The sequence below is a fragment of the Anomaloglossus baeobatrachus genome, chromosome 1 (genome assembly GCF_048569485.1).
Source record: "Anomaloglossus baeobatrachus isolate aAnoBae1 chromosome 1, aAnoBae1.hap1, whole genome shotgun sequence".
NCBI lineage: Eukaryota > Metazoa > Chordata > Amphibia > Anura > Aromobatidae > Anomaloglossus > Anomaloglossus baeobatrachus.
In genome coordinates, this window is record NC_134353.1 from 960,901,628 (window position 1) to 960,920,131 (window position 18,504).

Below are 18,504 nucleotides of genomic sequence, written 5' to 3' on the forward strand. Positions count from 1 at the left end.
AGGAGACGCTCTCCATCAGTGGGGACCCCCGACCCATCGTCAGCTGGGACCCCCGACCCACAGTGAGCAGGGACCCCCGACCCACAGTGAGCAGGGACCCCCGACCCACGGTGAGCAGGGACCCCCGACCCACGGTGAGCAGGGACCCCCGACCCACAGTGAGCAGGGACCCCCGACCCACGGTCGTCAGGGACCCCCGACCCACGGTCGTCAGAGACCCCCGACCACCTGTACGCTGTATACACCGCACCCCCTGTGCCCTGTGTATACACCCCCTGTGCCCTGTGTATACACCCCCTGTGCCCTGTGTATACACCCCCTGTGCCCTGTGTATACACCCCCTGTACGCTGTATATTTGGCCTTCCTGTCAGTGCAGAGCAGTCTGCCCTCTGCTCCCCGGTGGCCGCTCATCAACAGATGGCGGTGTGCATTATTCGGTGGTCTCGGCAGGACGCCTGTGCCCAGCTTTCGCCCGCTCTCACCCCCGCTCTATATCTCTGTGTATACAGGAGCTGAAGGAGGAGTTCACCCGTATCCTGACTGCCAATAACCCGCACGCTCCGCAGAACATCGTCAGATACAGCTTCAAGGTGAGTACAGGAGCCGCCATGTCTGCGGTGATCCGGAGCGTCTGATAATCCGGCACTCGAGTAGTCCGGTGCCCGCCCCGTGTACAGCATCTGTAGGACGTTGCCCCTCCGTTGTGTGCAGGAGCGGGCCTACAAGCCCATCAGCATCGTGGACCAGCTGGCCGTGCACTTCTCCCTGGACGGGAACATGTTACATAAGGACTCGGACGAGGCGCGGAGGCAGCGGGCGAGGATGGGCGGCATAGACGGTAAGTGTGTGCTCGCGGTGCCCATCCTGGAGGAGTGAGGGGGGCAGCGGGCGAAGATGGGTGGCATTGACGGTAACTGTGTGCCCCCGGTGCCATCCTGGAGGAGTGAGGGGGCAGCCGGCGAGGATGGGCGGTGTCATGAACAGCCGGGGGGTCACTCGGATATCCTGCAGCTGTTCATGGATTTGTCAAGAACACGACTACTCTCTAGCGCCCGTAAGGGTGTCAGGTCAATTTCGGAACTGCCGGACAATAAGTAAATGAGGCTGCTGAGCTAATAATGCCAAATATTGGAGGTCTCACAGCAAGGGTAAATGTATATAACACCGATTCCCGCTAATGGAATATATATATACCTCGGTACCCTTAATGATAGCACCCCAATAATCCTACACAACAATAATTCCGCTGCCACCACCCAGCTTTAGGGATAGCTGGGGACCCGTTTCAGATAGCATAAGGCTTCGGGTTCGGGGTCAAATATAGAGTGAGGAAAGAAACTATTAAATTTTATATATTTAATCCGAAAATAGGCAGTGTTTACAAAAATATACAAGAATTTACAAAAGGGAACAATGCAAATACGGTATAGACAGTTACATAAAAGAAAAAAGAAAAAAAATGAAAGATTACTACACCTGGTCACAGATTATGGCTCTGATATAGGGGGAGAGGCAGCCCCTTGGAAATGGACAATCCTGTACACAGAATGGGTCAATGCCAGAGGATATACAGTGTGTACTAAGACACTGGCTTTTATTAACCTCTGTCCCATCCGCAGCCCCCACTTCTGCTGACATCATGTAAGGGAGGGGGTTTTCCCCTCTTCCAACATTATGGAATCCTCATGGTCCTCACGTCTCCGTGTGGGAGCATCCCATGCGGACGATATTGCCTTCATTTTTTTATATTATGATTTTAGCAGAAGGTGGATACCACACAAGGGGGATCTGTTATGTTCTGGGGGGCAGATATTAATTTGTGGCTCTTCCGTATGTCCTACGATTAAGCTGAAATATGTGAGATGTGCGTTATGGAATTTTGAGATCAGCCGTATGCCCGCCATATCTGGGGGACTTATGTATCTCGCAATATTAATACTTCCCCAACGGAGACAATACGGCTGCCCTAGCCTTTTGATCAGCAAAGCTATATTCCTGCACGAAACTTGTACTCCGCCCCTGGGTATACAGATTGTAGTCGGGGCGTCTCTGGCTACGCAGGGGGTCTTTGAAGAACTAGGGAGAGGTGTTGTAGTTAATTGAAAGGTACCTGTTAAATACCCCTAGCCAGGAAAATGTTTCCTGGCTGTTAATTTGGCAGGGCTCTGGAGGGGGGAGGGGGGTGGGCGGGAATCGCCCCTGATCCAGAGACCCTGAAAACATATCTGCTTATTATATTTTCCTGACACCTCCCCCTTCTTGACTGCGCTATGGAGGCAGGACCTCTCAGTACTCCTCCAAGCGCAGCTCCACAGTCTCGTGCTCTGCTTGGGCCCAACAGGGTGTGCTCTGGGCTCCGCGAGTTGCCCTGGCTGAGTACAGCACTGAGGTCCAGGCCCAACCTTCCCGGATCCCACGGTACACATTCAGTTTTGGTCTCGGAGACAGGAGTCTCTGTGGGGTCACTCGATAGCTCATGATCGGCCTCTGCTGGCAGGGCAGTCCGCACCCTCTGGCTAAGGGTAGCCAGAAGTGGTGTTAAGTCCCCAACTCTACAGGAGCCCTCTTGGACCTGTCCTGAGTCAGCGATTGGTTCCTTTAGCCCGTTGCAGGGTGAAGACCAAGAAGGCGGTGCATTGCCTGCATTGTGAATACTCAGTCGGCGGGTGACAGCAGCTACATAGGCTGTATTCCCGGGGGATAAAGACACCTTCCCATCATCCTGACTGGCTGGGGACCACACTTTCCTGTCACCCTGACAGGTTTGGGATATAGCTTTCTGATCACCCTGCCAAGCTGTGGGCAACGCGAGTCCCTCATCTTGACAGGTGGTGGGAGATTCTTTCCCGCCATGCAGACAGGGGGTGGGTACGTCTGTCCCATCCCTCTGACAGACAGTGGATCCAACTTTCCCATCATCCAGACAGGCGATGGGTACAACTTTCCCATCGTCTTGGCCAGCTGGGGAAAAACCCTCCTCAGTACGTTGGCATGTTATGGGTTCTGCTTCCCCCTCACGTTGACAAGTAGGGAGCATATCTTTCCTATCTCCCTGGCAGGTTATGGGGGTTGTCTGCCCCTCCGCCTGACAGGCAGTGAGCACCATCCTCTCCTCCTCCATACAGGCGAGGGGCACAGCTTTGCCATCATCCTGACCGGCTGTGAGAGGCACTTTCGCACTACCATGACAGGTTATGGGGTCGGCTTTTCCATCACCCTGACAGGCAGCGAACACAACTTTCCCATCGTCCGGGCAAGTCATGGGTACGACTGTCCCATCACCCTGTCCAGCCGGGGAAAACATTTCCCTCTCATCATATAGTACCGCAGAATCAGTGCTGACCATGGGGCAGCTACCACCGGCCATGTCACAGTCCGTCGTGACACTGACAAGCTGTATGTGACCACCTTCCTCATGGCCCCCATGCCTGCCTCCATCTACCTTAGCATGGACACTCACTACCTTGGTGAAATCCTCAGCAGCGTCACCTCGCAGCGCGACATGGTTGAGGTTCCCCGCACAATCATCCACTTTATTTTCATGCACAACATTAATAATCACCTTCTGTTCATCAATATTCGGGTCACATGACTTATCATAGACGCGTGCATCACATGACTTATTAACAACATTTGTATCACATGACTTATCAGATTGGGGAAGGTTGTCAGGGACGTATTGTGCCACCAACCGCCCCAAATCAGTCCCCAATAACACATTTGCTGGAACGTCTCTGGACACCCCCCACATCTTTCCATCCCCCTCCCAGCACCTCAGTCGAGGAAAACACGGGCCATTGGGAGAGATTGGCGAACACCCCCAACCCCAGTGACAGTCAGGGTCTTCCCCGGGATACGTTCACTAGGCAACACGAATTCCGGGCGGATGAGAGTTCGTTCTGCACCAATGTCCTCCAGCCCCTCCGTGATGGTGTCGCCCACGGTAACGGGCTGCCTGTTCTCACGGGCTCGACCACCCGTCTCAACCACGAACAGGACATTGGCACTAGGCCCTCGGGCCTCCGGTGTGGAGCTCCTCTTCTGCCTCTCTGGACAAGCAGAGCTCAGGTGTCCAGGCTGGTTGCAGGAAATACACCTGCGAGTGTCAGAGGTGGGCCGGGCACTGGTGGATGACACAGGACCTACGGGAGGTCGGCTGGTAGGGGCAGGGGTGGTCGTAGTTGTCATCTTACCCCCTTTCCAGCTGGCGGTGGACGGCTTCCGCACCCCCGATGCACGGTTGGCCTCATAGGTGTCAGCAATCTGTATGCTGTATTTGGTTCCCGGTCCATCACGAACTGTCGCACGTCCACAGGACACAGGGGTAGGAATTGGTCCTTTACCATCAGGTATGTTATCTGCTCACCAGTGGTGGCGGACAGTCCTTGGGACCATTGGTTAAAGTTGGTCCGGAGCCCATCCACAACGTCTCTGTTGCTGTCGTGTGGTCCACGCTGGAGGGTCCGGAACTTTTTGCAGTACATCTCTGGAATCAGCTGATACTTCCGTATTAGGGCCTGCTTTATGGCCTCATAGTCTCCACTCTGCCCTTGAGGGAGACTGGTAAACGCGTCCAGGGCCTTGCCTCGCAGACCTGGGGTTAAGTATCGTGCCCATTGTGCTGGGGGCAACTGGTACTGCAAGCAAGTCTTTTCATATCCCCTCAGAAAGGTGTCCAAGTCCGCGTCCTTTTCCATCACAGGATCGGTCCTGTGGATCACAGGATCGGTCGGTCGGGGCTTAAAACTGTTGGCATTATTGGACTCACCGTTCAGTGAGGAAGATGTCTGCTGCCGGGCTTGGAGGACCTTCAACTCATGGTCTCTCTGGGCCTGGCGCTCAGCTCTCTCGGCCTCTCGCTCGGCTCTCTCGGCCTCTCGCTCGGCTCTCTCGGCCTCTCGCTCGGCTCTCTCGGCCTCTCGCTCGGCTCTCTCGGCCTCTCGCTCGTCTGTCTCGGCCTCTCGCTCTGCTCTCTCGGCCTCTCGCTCGACTCTCTCTCGGCCTCTCGCTCTGCTCTCTCGGCCTCTCGCTCTGCTCTCTCGGCCTCTCGCTCTGCTCTCTCGGCCTCTCGCTCTGCTCTCTCGGCCTCTCGCTCTGCTCTCTCGGCCTCTCTCTCTGCTCTCTCGGCCTCTCTCTCGGCCTCTCTCTCTGCTCTCTCGGCCTCTCTCTCTGCTCTCTCGGCCTCTCTCTCTGCTCTCTCGGCCTCTCGCTCGACTCTCTCGGCCTCTCGCTCGACTCTCTCGGCCTCTCGCTCGACTCTCTCGGCCTCTCGCTCGACTCTCTCGGCCTCTCGCTCGACTCTCTCGGCCTCTCGCTCGACTCTCTCGGCCTCTCGCTCGACTCTCTCGGCCTCTCGCTCGACTCTCTCGGCCTCTCGCTCGACTCTCTCGGCCTCTCGCTCGACTCTCTCGGCCTCTCGCTCGACTCTCTCGGCCTCTCGCTCGACTCTCTCGGCCTCTCGCTCGACTCTCTCGGCCTCTCGCTCGACTCTCTCGGCCTCTCGCTCGACTCTCTCCTGAAATTGCTGAATGAGACTCCTCTGCCCCCCCCCCCCCCCCTCCGTCATCAGCAGCGAGTTGCTGTAGAGCTGACTGCAGGTAGGAGTCCATGTTGCCCCGATCACTGCTCTGGCTTGCAGTTGCAGAAGAGGCCCTGGCCGCAGTATCATCCAGGGCTTGGCTTGTCTCCCCGTCATCAGCACTGGGGGAACGGACTTGCTTTGCGTCCCATTGTAACAGTTCTTTAATGAGGTCCGGCTTGTTTTTGCCATTGACCTCAATCTGTATGGTCGTACAGATCAGTCTTCTTCGTCAGCTGGCTGTACCAGGCTTCGGTCAATGCAGCCATAATTGCCAAATAAAAGATAGGATAGAAAAACAAGAGAAGGGAGGGGGTAACTGCTACATGTACAGTATATTTAAACACGGAGTTCGATCCTCAAAAGTTTTTTAGTGAAATGGAGAAGAAGAACACGACTACTCTCTAGCGCCCCCTTAGTGTCAGGTCAATTTCGGAACTGCCGGACAATAAGTAAATGAGGCTGCTGAGCTAATAATGCCAAATATTGGAGGTCTCACAGCAAGGGTAAATGTATATATCACCGATTCCCGCTAATGGAATATATATATACCTCGGGACCCTTACTGATAGCACCCCAATAATCCTACACAACAATAATTCCGCTGCCACCACCGAAACTTAGTGCAGGAAGTTCGGACACCCATTACAGATAGCATAAGGCCCTTTTGGGTTTTGGATTCATAAAAATAGAGCATGAGGAAAGAAACTATTAAATTTTATATATGTAATCTGAAAATAGGCAGTGTTTACAAGAATATACACGAATTTACAAAAGGGAACAATACAAATACACTATACAATTACATAAGAATAAAAGGAAAAAATGAAAGATTACTACACCTGGTTACAGACTATGGCTCAGATATAGGGGGAGAGGCAGCCCCTTGTAAATGGACAATCCTATACACAGAATGTATATCCTCTGGCATTGACCCAGTGTGTACTAAGACACTGGCTTTTATTAACCTCTGTCCGACCCGCAGCCCTCACCTCTGCTGACATCAGGTAAGGGAGGGGGTTTTCCCCTCTTCCAACATTATGGAATCCTCATGGTCCTCATATCTCCAGGTGGGAGCATCCCACGCGGACGATATTACCTTCATTTTTTATATTATGATTTTAGCAGAAGGTGGATACCACACAAGGGGGATCTGGTATGTTCTGGGGGGCAGATATTAATTTGTGGCTCTTCCGTATGTCCTACGATTAAGCGGAAACGTGAGATGTGCGTTATGGAATTTTGAGATCAGCGGTATGCCCGCCATATCTGGGGGACATATGTACCTCGCAATATTAATACTTCCCCAACGGAGACAATACGGCTGCCCCAGCCCTTTGATCAGCAAAGCTATATTCCTGCAGGAAACATGTACTCTGCCCCTGTGTATACAGATTGTAGTCGGGGTGTCTCTGGCTACGCAGGGGGTCTTTGAAGAGCTGGGGAGGGGTGTTGGAGTTAATTGAAAGGCAGTGTTACATCTCCTGACAAGGAAATCGTTTCCTGGCTGTTAATTTGGCAGGGCTCTGAAGGAAGGGGGGGGGGGCGGGAATCACCCCTGATCCAGAGACCCTGAAAACATATCTGCTTATTATATTTTCATGACAGGCGGCATAGACGGTAAGTGTGTTCCCGCGGTGCCCATCCTGGAGGGGTGAGGGGGCAGTGTGCTGACTGCCCGCCCATGACGATGCCAGCTGTCACCTCCCTGGCTGTCATCCACAGGATACTGTTCCTAGGCAGTCCCCATGTATATATGTATATACTCATCCTGCACTTCTGCCCTCCACAGAGTCTGTGCCAAGTGACGCCCCTGAGGCCGGAGACAGAGAAGCGGACGGGCGAGCCGAGCCTGCGGTACTGTATAATAGATAGATCTATCAGGTTATATGCACCCCCAAAGGGATGACCCCCACTGCCCCAATACAGCTGCTGCACAACCTCATAATGCACCTCAGCTGCTGCACAACCTCATAATGCACCTCAGCTGCTGCACAACCTCATAATACACCTCAGCTGCTGCACAACCACATAATGCACCTCAGCTGCTGCACAACCTCACAATGCACCTCAGCTGCTGCACAACCTCACAATGCACCTCAGCTGCTGCACAACCTCATAATGCACCTCAGCTGCTGCAGAACCTCATAATGCACCTCAGCTGCTGCACAACCTCATAATGCACCTCAGCTGCTGCAGAACCTCATAATACACCTCAGCTGCTGCACAACCTCATAATGCACCTCAGCTGCTGCACAACCTCATAATACACCTCAGCTGCTGCACAACCTCATAATGCACCTCAGCTGCTGCACAACCTCACAATGCACCTCAGCTGCTGCACAACCTCATAATGCACCTCAGCTGCTGCACAACCTCACAATGCACCTCAGCTGCTGCACAACCTCACAATGCACCTCAGCTGCTGCACAACCTCACAATGCACCTCAGCTGGTGCACAACCTCACAATGCACCTCAGCTGGTGCACAACCTCACAATGCACCTCAGCTGCTGCACAACCTCACAATGCACCTCAGCTGCTGCACAACCTCATAATGCACCTCAGCTGCTGCAGAACCTCATAATACACCTCAGCTGCTGCACAACTTCATAATGCACCTCAGCTGCTGCACAACCTCATAATGCACCTCAGCTGCTGCACAACCTCATAATGCACCTCAGCTGCTGCACAACCTCATAATACACCTCAGCTGCTGCACAACCTCATAATGCACCTCAGCTGCTGCACAACCTCACAATGCACCTCAGCTGCTGCACAACCTCACAATGCACCTCAGCTGCTGCACAACCTCACAATGCACCTCAGCTGCTGCACAACCTCATAATGCACCTCAGCTGCTGCACAACCTCATAATACACCTCAGCTGCTGCACAACCTCATAATGCACCTCAGCTGCTGCACATCCTCACAATGCACCTCAGCTGCTGCACAACCTCACAATGCACCTCAGCTGCTGAACAACCTCACAATGCACCTCAGCTGCTGCACATCCTCACAATGCACCTCAGCTGCTGCACAACCTCATAATGCACCTCAGCTGCTGCACAACCTCACAATGCACCTCAGCTGCTGCACAACCTCACAATGCACCTCAGCTGCTGCACAACCTCATAATGCACCTCAGCTGCTGCACAACCTCATAATACACCTCAGCTGCTGCACAACCTCACAATGCACCTCAGCTGCTGCACAACCTCAGAATGCACCTCAGCTGCTGCACAACCTCATAATGCGCCTCAGCTGCTGCACAACCTCACAATGCGCCTCAGCTGCTGCACAACCTCACAATGCACCTCAGCTGCTGCACAACCTCATAATGCACCTCAGCTGCTGCACAACCTCACAATGCACCTCAGCTGCTGCACAACCTCATAATGCACCTCAGCTGCTGCACAACCTCCTCATTTCCCTTATACATGTCACCTCGTCCTCAGAGCGCTGCTGATGATGGGGCTGAGGGCGAGGAACTTCTCACCAGAAGCAGAAAAGAGCGAAAATTAACCAACCAGTTCAACTTCAGTGAGCGCGCGTCCCAGACATACAACAACCCCCAGCGGGTAAGGTGACGCTATAGGTGTGATGGGGGTGGGGAGCGCAGCACTGCACAGCACTGCGCGGTAACTACAGGTATCTAGGCACCCGCAGCATCATTGCGCTCTGTTCCAGGAAAGAGCGTCACAGACCGAACCTCCGCCACGGGCCACGTTCTCCGGCACCGCTAATCAGGTACTGGCAGGTGTGTGTGTGTGTGTGTGTGTGTGTGTGTGCGTGCGGACAGTGTGCTGGCTGCCCCGCAGGATGGTACTGACTGTGTGTGTGTGTGTGTGTGTGTGTGTGTGTGGACAGTGTGCTGGCTGCCCCGCGGGATGGTACTGACAGTGTTTGTGGACAGTGTGCTGGCTGCACCATGGGATAGTACTGACTGTGTGCGCGGACAGTGTGTTGGCTGCACCGTGGGATGGTACGGACTGTGTGTGTGGACAGTGTGCTGGCTGCCCCGCGGGAAGGTACTGACGGTGTGTGTGGACAGTGTGCTGGCTGCACCGCGGGATAGTACTGACTGTGTGCGCGGACAGTGTGCTGGCTGCACCGCGGGATAGTACTGACTGTGTGCGCGGACAGTGTGCTGGCTGCCCCGCAGGATGGTACTGACTGTGTGTGTGGACAGTGTGCTGGCTGCACTGCGGGATGGTACTGACGGTGTGCGGGGACAGTGTGCTGGCTGCCCCCGGGATGGTACTGACTGTGAGTGTGGACAGTGTGCTGGCTGTCCCGCGGGATGGTACTGACTGTGTGCGGGGACAGTGTGCTGGCTGCCCCGGGATGGTACTGACTGTGTGTGTGGACAGTGTGCTGGGTGCCCCGCGGGATGGTACTGACTGTGTGCGCGGACAGTGTGCTGGCTGCACCGCTAATCAGGTACTGGCGGGTGTGTGTGTGCGGACAGTGTGCTGGCTGCACCGCAGGATGGTACTGACTGTGTGCGCGGACAGTGTGCTGGCTGCACCGCAGGATGGTACTGACTGTGTGCGCGGACAGTGTGCTGGCTGCACCGCGGGATGGTACTGACTGTGTGCGCGGACAGTGTGCTGGCTGCACCGCGGGATGGTACTGACTGTGTGCGGGGACAGTGTGCTGGCTGCCCCGCGGGATGGTACTGACAGTGTGTATGGACAGTGTGCTGGCTGCCCCGCGGGATGGTACTGACTGTGTGCGCGGACAGTGTGCTGGCTGCCCCGCGGGAAGGTACTGACGGTGTGCGTGGACAGTGTGCTGGCTGCCCCGCGGGATGGTACTGACTGTGTGCGCGGACAGTGTGCTGGCTGCACCACGGGATGGTACTGACTGTGTGCGCGGACAGTGTGCTGGCTTCATCGCGGGATGGTATGGGCGGTGTGTGCGCGGGGCAAAAGTCATCGCCGCTCCTCCATCTTTCAGTGGGAGATCTATGACGCGTACATTGCGGAGCTGCAGAAACAGGAGAAGCTGAAGGAGAAGCAGAAGGCCCCCGCCTCCAAGAAGGAGGACGAGCTCCAGTCCAGGCGGAAGGTGCCCACCTCCGAGTCACAGGTGAGACCCTCATGGACCCCCGTAACAGGATAAGGGTCCTCCTCCCCGAGTCCTGTGACCCCCGTACAACCGAATTGTCTCCATGTCTTTACTGGTGCAGAGCGATGACATCACCAAGGTGGAGAAATCCAGCAAAATCATGGAGCGGATGGTGAACCAGAACACCTACGATGACGTCACGCAAGGTAAGAAGCGCGAGCTGTACTGCACGGAGACTGCACACTGGCGGGGGGCCGCACTGCTCGAGGGGGCTGGGGGGGGGTTACACACTGCTCGGGGGGGGGGGGGGGTTACACACTGCCTGGGGGGGCCGCACTGCTCGGGCGGGGGTACACACTGCTCGGGTAGGGGGGTACACACTGCTCGGGTAGGGGGGTACACACTGCTCGGGGGGGGGTTACACACTGCCCAGGAGGGGGGGCCACACTGCTCGGGGGGGCCACACTGCTCGGGGGACAGTCTTCTCCCCAGATCTCTCCCCACGTGTGAGATCTGTCACTCAGGGGTGTGGGCAGGGCAAAGCCGTCGGGGACCGGCCTCTTGGACTAGTCACCTGAGCTGCGTGGTCCACGGATGGCTGAGGAATGTATGTGTCCTCTGTGGTGCTGCAGAAGTCTCTGCTCCTCTGCTCCTCTGCTTCTCAACTGCTACACTTTCTTAAACTTAATTTTTTAAGACTTTTTAATAACCTCCGCACAGGATACACACAAGACTTTCTTATATGGATGTCACAGCACACCTTCTCCTCCCGTACAATGACCTCTGCGCAGGGTACCCACAACACTCTCCTACAGGAGATGTCACCGCTCACCTCCTCCTGTACAATGACATCCGCACAGGATACCCACAACACTTTCCTTTATGGATGTCACAGCTCACCTCCTCCTCCTGTACAATGGCCTCTACACAGGATGCCCACAATGCTCTCCCGCCAGATCTCAGGAGGAGGAGGTTTCTGGTGGTCTGGTGTGCTATTTTTTTGCGTGCCCCCCATCCTTTGCGTGCCCCCCATCCTTTGCGTGCCCCCCATCCTTTGCGTGCCCCCCATCCTTTGCGTGCCCCCCATCCTTTGCGCGCCCCCATCCTTTGCGCGCCCCCATCCTTTGCGCGCCCCCATCCTTTGCGCGCCCCCATCCTTTGCGTGCCCCCATCCTTTGCGTGCCCCGCTCCCCTCGGCCGTGCCCCTCGGTGACTTTTCTGCCCTCTCATTTCCAGACTTTAAGTACTTTGAGGATGTGGCGGACGAGTTTCGGGAGCAGGAGGGGACGCTGCTGCCGCTGTGGAGGTTCCAGTACGAGAAGGCCAAACGCCTGGCGGTGACTGCCCTCTGCTGGTGAGTGTGTGCAGAGCGGGGGGCACAGCTCCTCCCATGTAGCGGTGTGTGGCCATCGGGCTGATTAATGCCGGGGGGGGGGGGGGGGCTGTAACAGCGGGAATTCAGGATGGACCCACCCGTGTGTGTTCTGCGCGGTTTGGGCAGTGGGCGCACAGGCACCGCTCTGAGATTTTGGGGAATATTGCAGGAAATGCTGCAGTGTCTCTATAATCTCACTCGCACTGCTGCAGAACCTCTTCTTTTTACAGAAGTGAAAGTTTCTTCTGCATCACTGATTCATAGATATGATCTTGGCTTTACAAGAAGTTCTGCAGCAGCTGGGATGGTGCCCTGCGGATCCTCAGCGTTCCCGGTGTCGTGCCTGTGCAGCGCTTACCCCCAGGGCTTGCTGCACCGCATAATGGCACCGATGGAATGGCACAGAAACTCCTACAACCGAGTGTACGCAGATCCCCAGGTGAAACCCCCAAAATGAATCTGACACCAGGCCAGCCCCCTAAAATGAATCTGACCCCAGACCAGCCCCCTAAAATGAATCTGACCCCAGACCAGCCCCCTAAAATGAATCTGACCCCAGGCCAGCCCCCTAAAATGAATCTGACCCCAGGCCAGCCCCCTAAAATGAATCTGACCCCAGACCAGCCCCCTAAAATGAATCTGACCCCAGACCAGCCCCCTAAAATGAATCTGACCCCAGGCCAGCCCCCTAAAATGAATCTGACCCCAGGCCAGCCCCCTAAAATGAATCTGACCCCAGGCCAGCCCCCTAAAATGAATCTGACCCCAGGCCAGCCCCCTAAAATGAATCTGACCGCAGGCCAGCCCCCTAAAATGAATCTGACCCCAGGCCAGCCCCCTAAAATGAATCTGACCCCAGACCAGCCCCCTAAAATGAATCTGACCCCAGGCCAGCCCCCTAAAATGAATCTGACCCCAGACCAGCCCGCTAAAATGAATCTGACCCCAGACCAGCCCCCTAAAATGATCTGACCCCAGACCAGCCCCCTAAAATGAATCTGACCCCAGGCCAGCCCCCTAAAATGAATCTGACCCCAGACCAGCCCCCTAAAATGAATCTGACCCAGACCAGCCCCCTAAAATGAATCTGACCCAGACCAGCCCCCTAAAATGAATCTGACCCAGGCCAGCCCCCTAAAATGAATCTGACCCCAGACCAGCCCCCTAAAATGAATCTGACCCAGACCAGCCCCCTAAAATTAATCTGACCCCAGACCAGCCCTCTAAAATGAATCTGACCCCCAGACCAGCCCCTGTAAGTGATATCAGACCCCAGACCAGCCCCCTAAAATGAATCTGACCCCAGACCAGCCCCCTAAATGGAGTCTGACCCCCAGGCCTTCCCCCTAAATGGAGTCTGACCCCCAGGCCTTCCCCCTAAATGGAATCTGACCCCCAGGCCATCCCCCTAAATGGAATCTGACCCCAGACCAGCCCCCTAAAATGATCTGACCCCAGACCAGCCCCCTAAAATGAATCTGACCGCAGGCCAGCCCCCTAAAATGAATCTGACCGCAGGCCAGCCCCCTAAAATGAATCTGACCGCAGGCCAGCCCCCTAAAATGAATCTGACCGCAGGCCAGCCCCCTAAAATGAATCTGACCCCAGACCAGCCCCCTAAAATGAATCTGACCCCAGACCAGCCCCGTAAAATGAATCTGACCCCAGACCAGCCCCCTAAAATGAATCTGACCCCAGGCCAGCCCCCTAAAATGAATCTGACCCCAGACCAGCCCCCTAAAATGAATCTGACCCCAGACCAGCCCCCTAAAATGAATCTGACCCAGACCAGCCCCCTAAAATGAATCTGACCCAGACCAGCCCCCTAAAATGAATCTGACCCCAAACCAGCCCTCTAAAATGAATCTGACCCCCAGACCAGCCCCTGTAAGTGATATCAGACCCCAGACCAGCCCCCTAAAATGAATCTGACCCCAGACCAGCCCCCTAAATGGAATCTGACCCCCAGGCCTTCCCCCTAAATGGAATCTGACCCCCAGGCCATCCCCCTAAATGGAATCTGACCCCAGACCAGCCCCCTAAAATGATCTGACCCCAGACCAGCCCCCTAAAATGAATCTGACCCCAGGCCAGCCCCCTAAAATGAATCTGACCCCAGACCAGCCCCCTAAAATGAATCTGACCCAGACCAGCCCCCTAAAATGAATCTGACCCAGACCAGCCCCCTAAAATGAATCTGACCCCAAACCAGCCCTCTAAAATGAATCTGACCCCCAGACCAGCCCCTGTAAGTGATATCAGACCCCAGACCAGCCCCCTAAATGGAATCTGACCCCCAGGCCATCCCCCTAAATGGAATCTGACCCCCAGGCCATCCCCCTAAATGGAATCTGACCCCCAGGCCATCCCCCTAAATGGAATCTGACCCCCAGGCCATCCCCCTAAATGGAATCTGACCCCCAGGCCATCCCCCTAAATGGAATCTGACCCCCAGGCCATCCCCCTAAATGGAATCTGACCCCCAGGCCATCCCCCTAAATGGAATCTGACCCCCAGGCCATCCCCCTAAATGGAATCTGACCCCCAGGCCATCCCCCTAAATGGAATCTGACCCCCAGGCCATCCCCCTAAATGGAATCTGACCCCCAGGCCATCCCCCTAAATGGAATCTGACCCCCAGGCCATCCCCCTAAATGGAATCTGACCCCCAGGCCATCCCCCTAAATGGAATCTGACCCCCAGGCCATCCCCCTAAATGGAATCTGACCCCCAGGCCATCCCCCTAAATGGAATCTGACCCCCAGGCCATCCCCCTAAATGGAATCTGACCCCCAGGCCATCCCCCTAAATGGAATCTGACCCCCAGGCCATCCCCCTAAATGGAATCTGACCCCCAGGCCATCCCCCTAAATGGAATCTGACCCCCAGGCCATCCCCCTAAATGGAATCTGACCCCCAGGCCATCCCCCTAAATGGAATCTGACCCCCAGGCCATCCCCCTAAATGGAATCTGACCCCCAGGCCATCCCCCTAAATGGAATCTGACCCCCAGGCCATCCCCCTAAATGGAATCTGACCCCCAGGCCACCCCCCTAAATGGAATCTGACCCCCCAGGCCATCCCCCTAAATGGAATCTGACCCCCAGGCCATCCCCCTAAATGGAATCTGACCCCCAGGCCATCCCCCTAAATGGAATCTGACCCCCAGGCCATCCCCCTAAATGGAATCTGACCCCCAGGCCATCCCCCTAAATGGAATCTGACCCCCAGGCCATCCCCCTAAATGGAATCTGACCCCCAGGCCATCCCCCTAAATGGAATCTGACCCCCAGGCCATCCCCCTAAATGGAATCTGACCCCCAGGCCATCCCCCTAAATGGAATCTGACCCCCAGGCCATCCCCCTAAATGGAATCTGACCCCCAGGCCATCCCCCTAAATGGAATCTGACCCCCAGGCCATCCCCCTAAATGGAATCTGACCCCCAGGCCATCCCCCTAAATGGAATCTGACCCCCAGGCCATCCCCCTAAATGGAATCTGACCCCCAGGCCATCCCCCTAAATGGAATCTGACCCCCCAGGCCAGCCCCCTAAATGGAATCTGACCCCCCAGGCCAGCCCCCTAAAATGAATCTGACCCCCAGGCCAGCCCCCTAAAATGAGTCTGACCCCCCAGGCCAGCCCCCTAAAATGAATCTGACCCCCAGGCCAGCCCCCTAAATGGAATCTGACCCCCAGACCAGCCCCCTTGAGTGATATCAGAACCCAGACCAGGACACTACAGTCAGTCCAGTGTGCTGTGGTCCCATTTTGGACTGAGCACGTGAGATGCCGCCACATTGCAGTCACTGTCAGGTTATAAGGCCTGGCATCCAGCAGGGGGCAGCGGTGCTGTGATGGGCAGCGGTGCTGTGATGGGCAGCGGTGCTGTGATGGGCAGCGGTGCTGTGATGGGCAGCGGTGCTGTGATGGGCAGCGGTGCTGTGATGGGCTGCAGCCTGATCGCTAACAGTCAGAAAGCCGCTGACAGTCCTAGGTCTGAGGTCACAGAAGCCACCATCTCTCCAGTGTCAGGACGGCATTAACCCTTCCATCCCCTGCGCTGATCCTCTTCTCTCCTCACAGGAACCACAAGTACAAGGATCTGTTTGCTGTGGGACATGGATCATGTAAGTTACACTAATGGCGGGTGATGTACGGGTGTTATGGGGTCTCTCTGGCACTGTTGTGGGGGGTCTCTCTGGCACTGTTATGGGGTCTCTCTGGCAGTGTTGTGGGGGTCTCTCTGGCAGTGTTGTGGGGGTCTCTCTGGCAGTGTTGTGGGGGTCTCTCTGGCAGTGTTATGGGGTCTGTCTCTGGCAGTGTTATGGGGTCTCTCTGGCAGTGTTATGGGGTCTCTCTGGCAGTGTTGTGGGGTCTCTCTGGCAGTGTTATGGGGTCTCTGGCACTGTTGTGGGGGGTGTCTCTGGCAGTGTTGTGGGGTGTCTCTGGCAGTGTTGTGGGGGTCTCTCTGGCAGTGTTGTGGGGGTCTCTCTGGCAGTGTTGTGGGGGTCTCTCTGGCAGTGTTGTGGGGGTCTCTCTGGCAGTGTTGTGGGGGTCTCTCTGGCAGTGTTGTGGGGGTCTCTCTGGCAGTGTTATGGGGTCTGTCTCTGGCAGTGTTATGGGGTCTGTCTCTGGCAGTGTTATGGGGTCTCTCTGGCAGTGTTGTGGGGTCTCTCTGGCAGTGTTATGGGGTCTCTGGCACTGTTGTGGGGGGTGTCTCTGGCAGTGTTGTGGGGTGTCTCTGGCAGTGTTGTGGGGGTCTCTCTGGCAGTGTTGTGGGGGTCTCTCTGGCAGTGTTGTGGGGGTCTCTCTGGCAGTGTTGTGGGGGTCTCTCTGGCAGTGTTGTGGGGGTCTCTCTGGCAGTGTTGTGGGGGTCTCTCTGGCAGTGTTATGGGGTCTCTGGCACTGTTGTGTGGGGTGTCTCTGGCACTGTTATGGGGTCTCTCTGGCAGTGTTGTGGGGTCTCTCTGGCAGTGTTATGGGGTCTCTGGCACTGTTGTGGGGGGTGTCTCTGGCAGTGTTATGGGGTCTCTGGCACTGTTGTGGGGGGTGTCTCTGGCAGTGTTGTGGGGTGTCTCTGGCAGTGTTGTGGGGTGTCTCTGGCAGTGTTGTGGGGGTCTCTCTGGCAGTGTTGTGGGGTCTCTGGCACTGTTGTGGGGTGTCTCTGGCAGTGTTGTGGGGTGTCTCTGGCACTGTTGTGGGGTGTCTCTGGCAGTGTTGTGGGGATCTCTCTGGCAGTGTTGTGGGGTCTCTCTGGCAGTGTTGTGGGGTCTCTCTGGCAGTGTTGTGGGGTCTCTGGCAGTGTTGTGGGGTCTCTGGCAGTGTTGTGGGGTGTCTCTGGCAGTGTTGTGGGGTCTCTGGCAGTGTTGTGGGGTCTCTGGCAGTGTTGTGGGGTCTCTGGCAGTGTTGTGCGGATCTCTCTGGCAGTGTTATGGGGTCTCTGGCAGTGTTGTGGGGTCTCTGGCAGTGTTGTGGGGTCTCTGGCAGTGTTGTGGGGTCTCTGGCAGTGTTGTGCGGGTCTCTGGCAGTGTTGTGGGGGTGTCTCTGGCAGTGTTGTGGGGGTGTCTCCTGCAGTGTTGTGGGGGTGTCTCTGGCAGTGTTGTGGGGGTCTCTCTGGCAGTGTTGTGCGGGTCTCTCTGGCAGTGTTGTGGGGTCTCTCTGGCAGTGTTGTGCGGGTCTCTCTGGCAGTGTTGTGGGGTCTCTCTGGCAGTGTTGTGGGGTCTCTCTGGCAGTGTTGTGGGGTCTCTCTGGCAGTGTTGTGGGGGTCTCTCTGGCAGTGTTTTGGGGGTCTCTCTGGCAGTGTTGTGCGGGTCTCTCTGGCAGTGTTGTGGGGTCTCTCTGGCAGTGTTGTGGGGTCTCTGGCACTGTTGTGGGGTGTCTCTGGCAGTGTTGTGGGGGTCTCTCTGGCAGTGTTGTGGGGTCTCTCTGGCAGTGTTGTGGGGTCTCTCTGGCAGTGTTGTGGGGTCTCTCTGGCAGTGTTGTGGGGTCTCTCTGGCAGTGTTGTGGGGTCTCTCTGGCAGTGTTGTGGGGGTCTCTCTGGCAGTGTTGTGGGGGTCTCTCTGGCAGTGTTGTGGGGGTCTCTCTGGCAGTGTTGTGGGGGTCTCTCTGGCAGTGTTGTGGGGGTCTCTCTGGCAGTGTTGTGGGGGTCTCTCTGGCAGTGTTGTGGGGGTCTCTCTGGCAGTGTTGTGGGGTCTCTCTGGCAGTGTTGTGGGGTCTCTCTGGCAGTGTTGTGGGGTCTCTCTGGCAGTGTTGTGGGGGTCTCTCTGGCAGTGTTGTGCGGGTCTCTGGCAGTGTTGTGGGGGTCTCTCTGGCAGTGTTGTGGGGGTGTCTCTGGCAGTGTTGTGGGGGTCTCTCTGGCAGTGTTGTGGGGTCTCTCTGGCAGTGTTGTGCGGGTCTCTGGCAGTGTTGTGGGGGTCTCTCTGGCAGTGTTGTGCGGGTCTCTCGCAGTGTTGTGGGGTCTCTCTGGCAGTGTTGT

General features: G+C 56.1%; 1 protein-coding gene across 2 annotated transcripts in view; it reads left to right on the forward strand.

The window, feature by feature from the left end:
• The window catches only part of DNAI1 (dynein axonemal intermediate chain 1), a 158,083-nt gene that overhangs the window by 26,716 nt on the left and 112,863 nt on the right, over positions 1-18,504 (forward strand). For both annotated transcript variants that reach the window (XM_075343901.1, XM_075343908.1), the window contains exons 5-13: positions 511-591; positions 713-839; positions 7,372-7,436; positions 9,037-9,159; positions 9,269-9,328; positions 10,541-10,672; positions 10,773-10,857; positions 11,888-12,005; positions 16,113-16,156. In XM_075343901.1, coding sequence (XP_075200016.1) covers positions 511-591; positions 713-839; positions 7,372-7,436; positions 9,037-9,159; positions 9,269-9,328; positions 10,541-10,672; positions 10,773-10,857; positions 11,888-12,005; positions 16,113-16,156 — 835 coding nt within the window. The remainder of the gene's footprint in view (positions 1-510; positions 592-712; positions 840-7,371; positions 7,437-9,036; positions 9,160-9,268; positions 9,329-10,540; positions 10,673-10,772; positions 10,858-11,887; positions 12,006-16,112; positions 16,157-18,504) is intronic.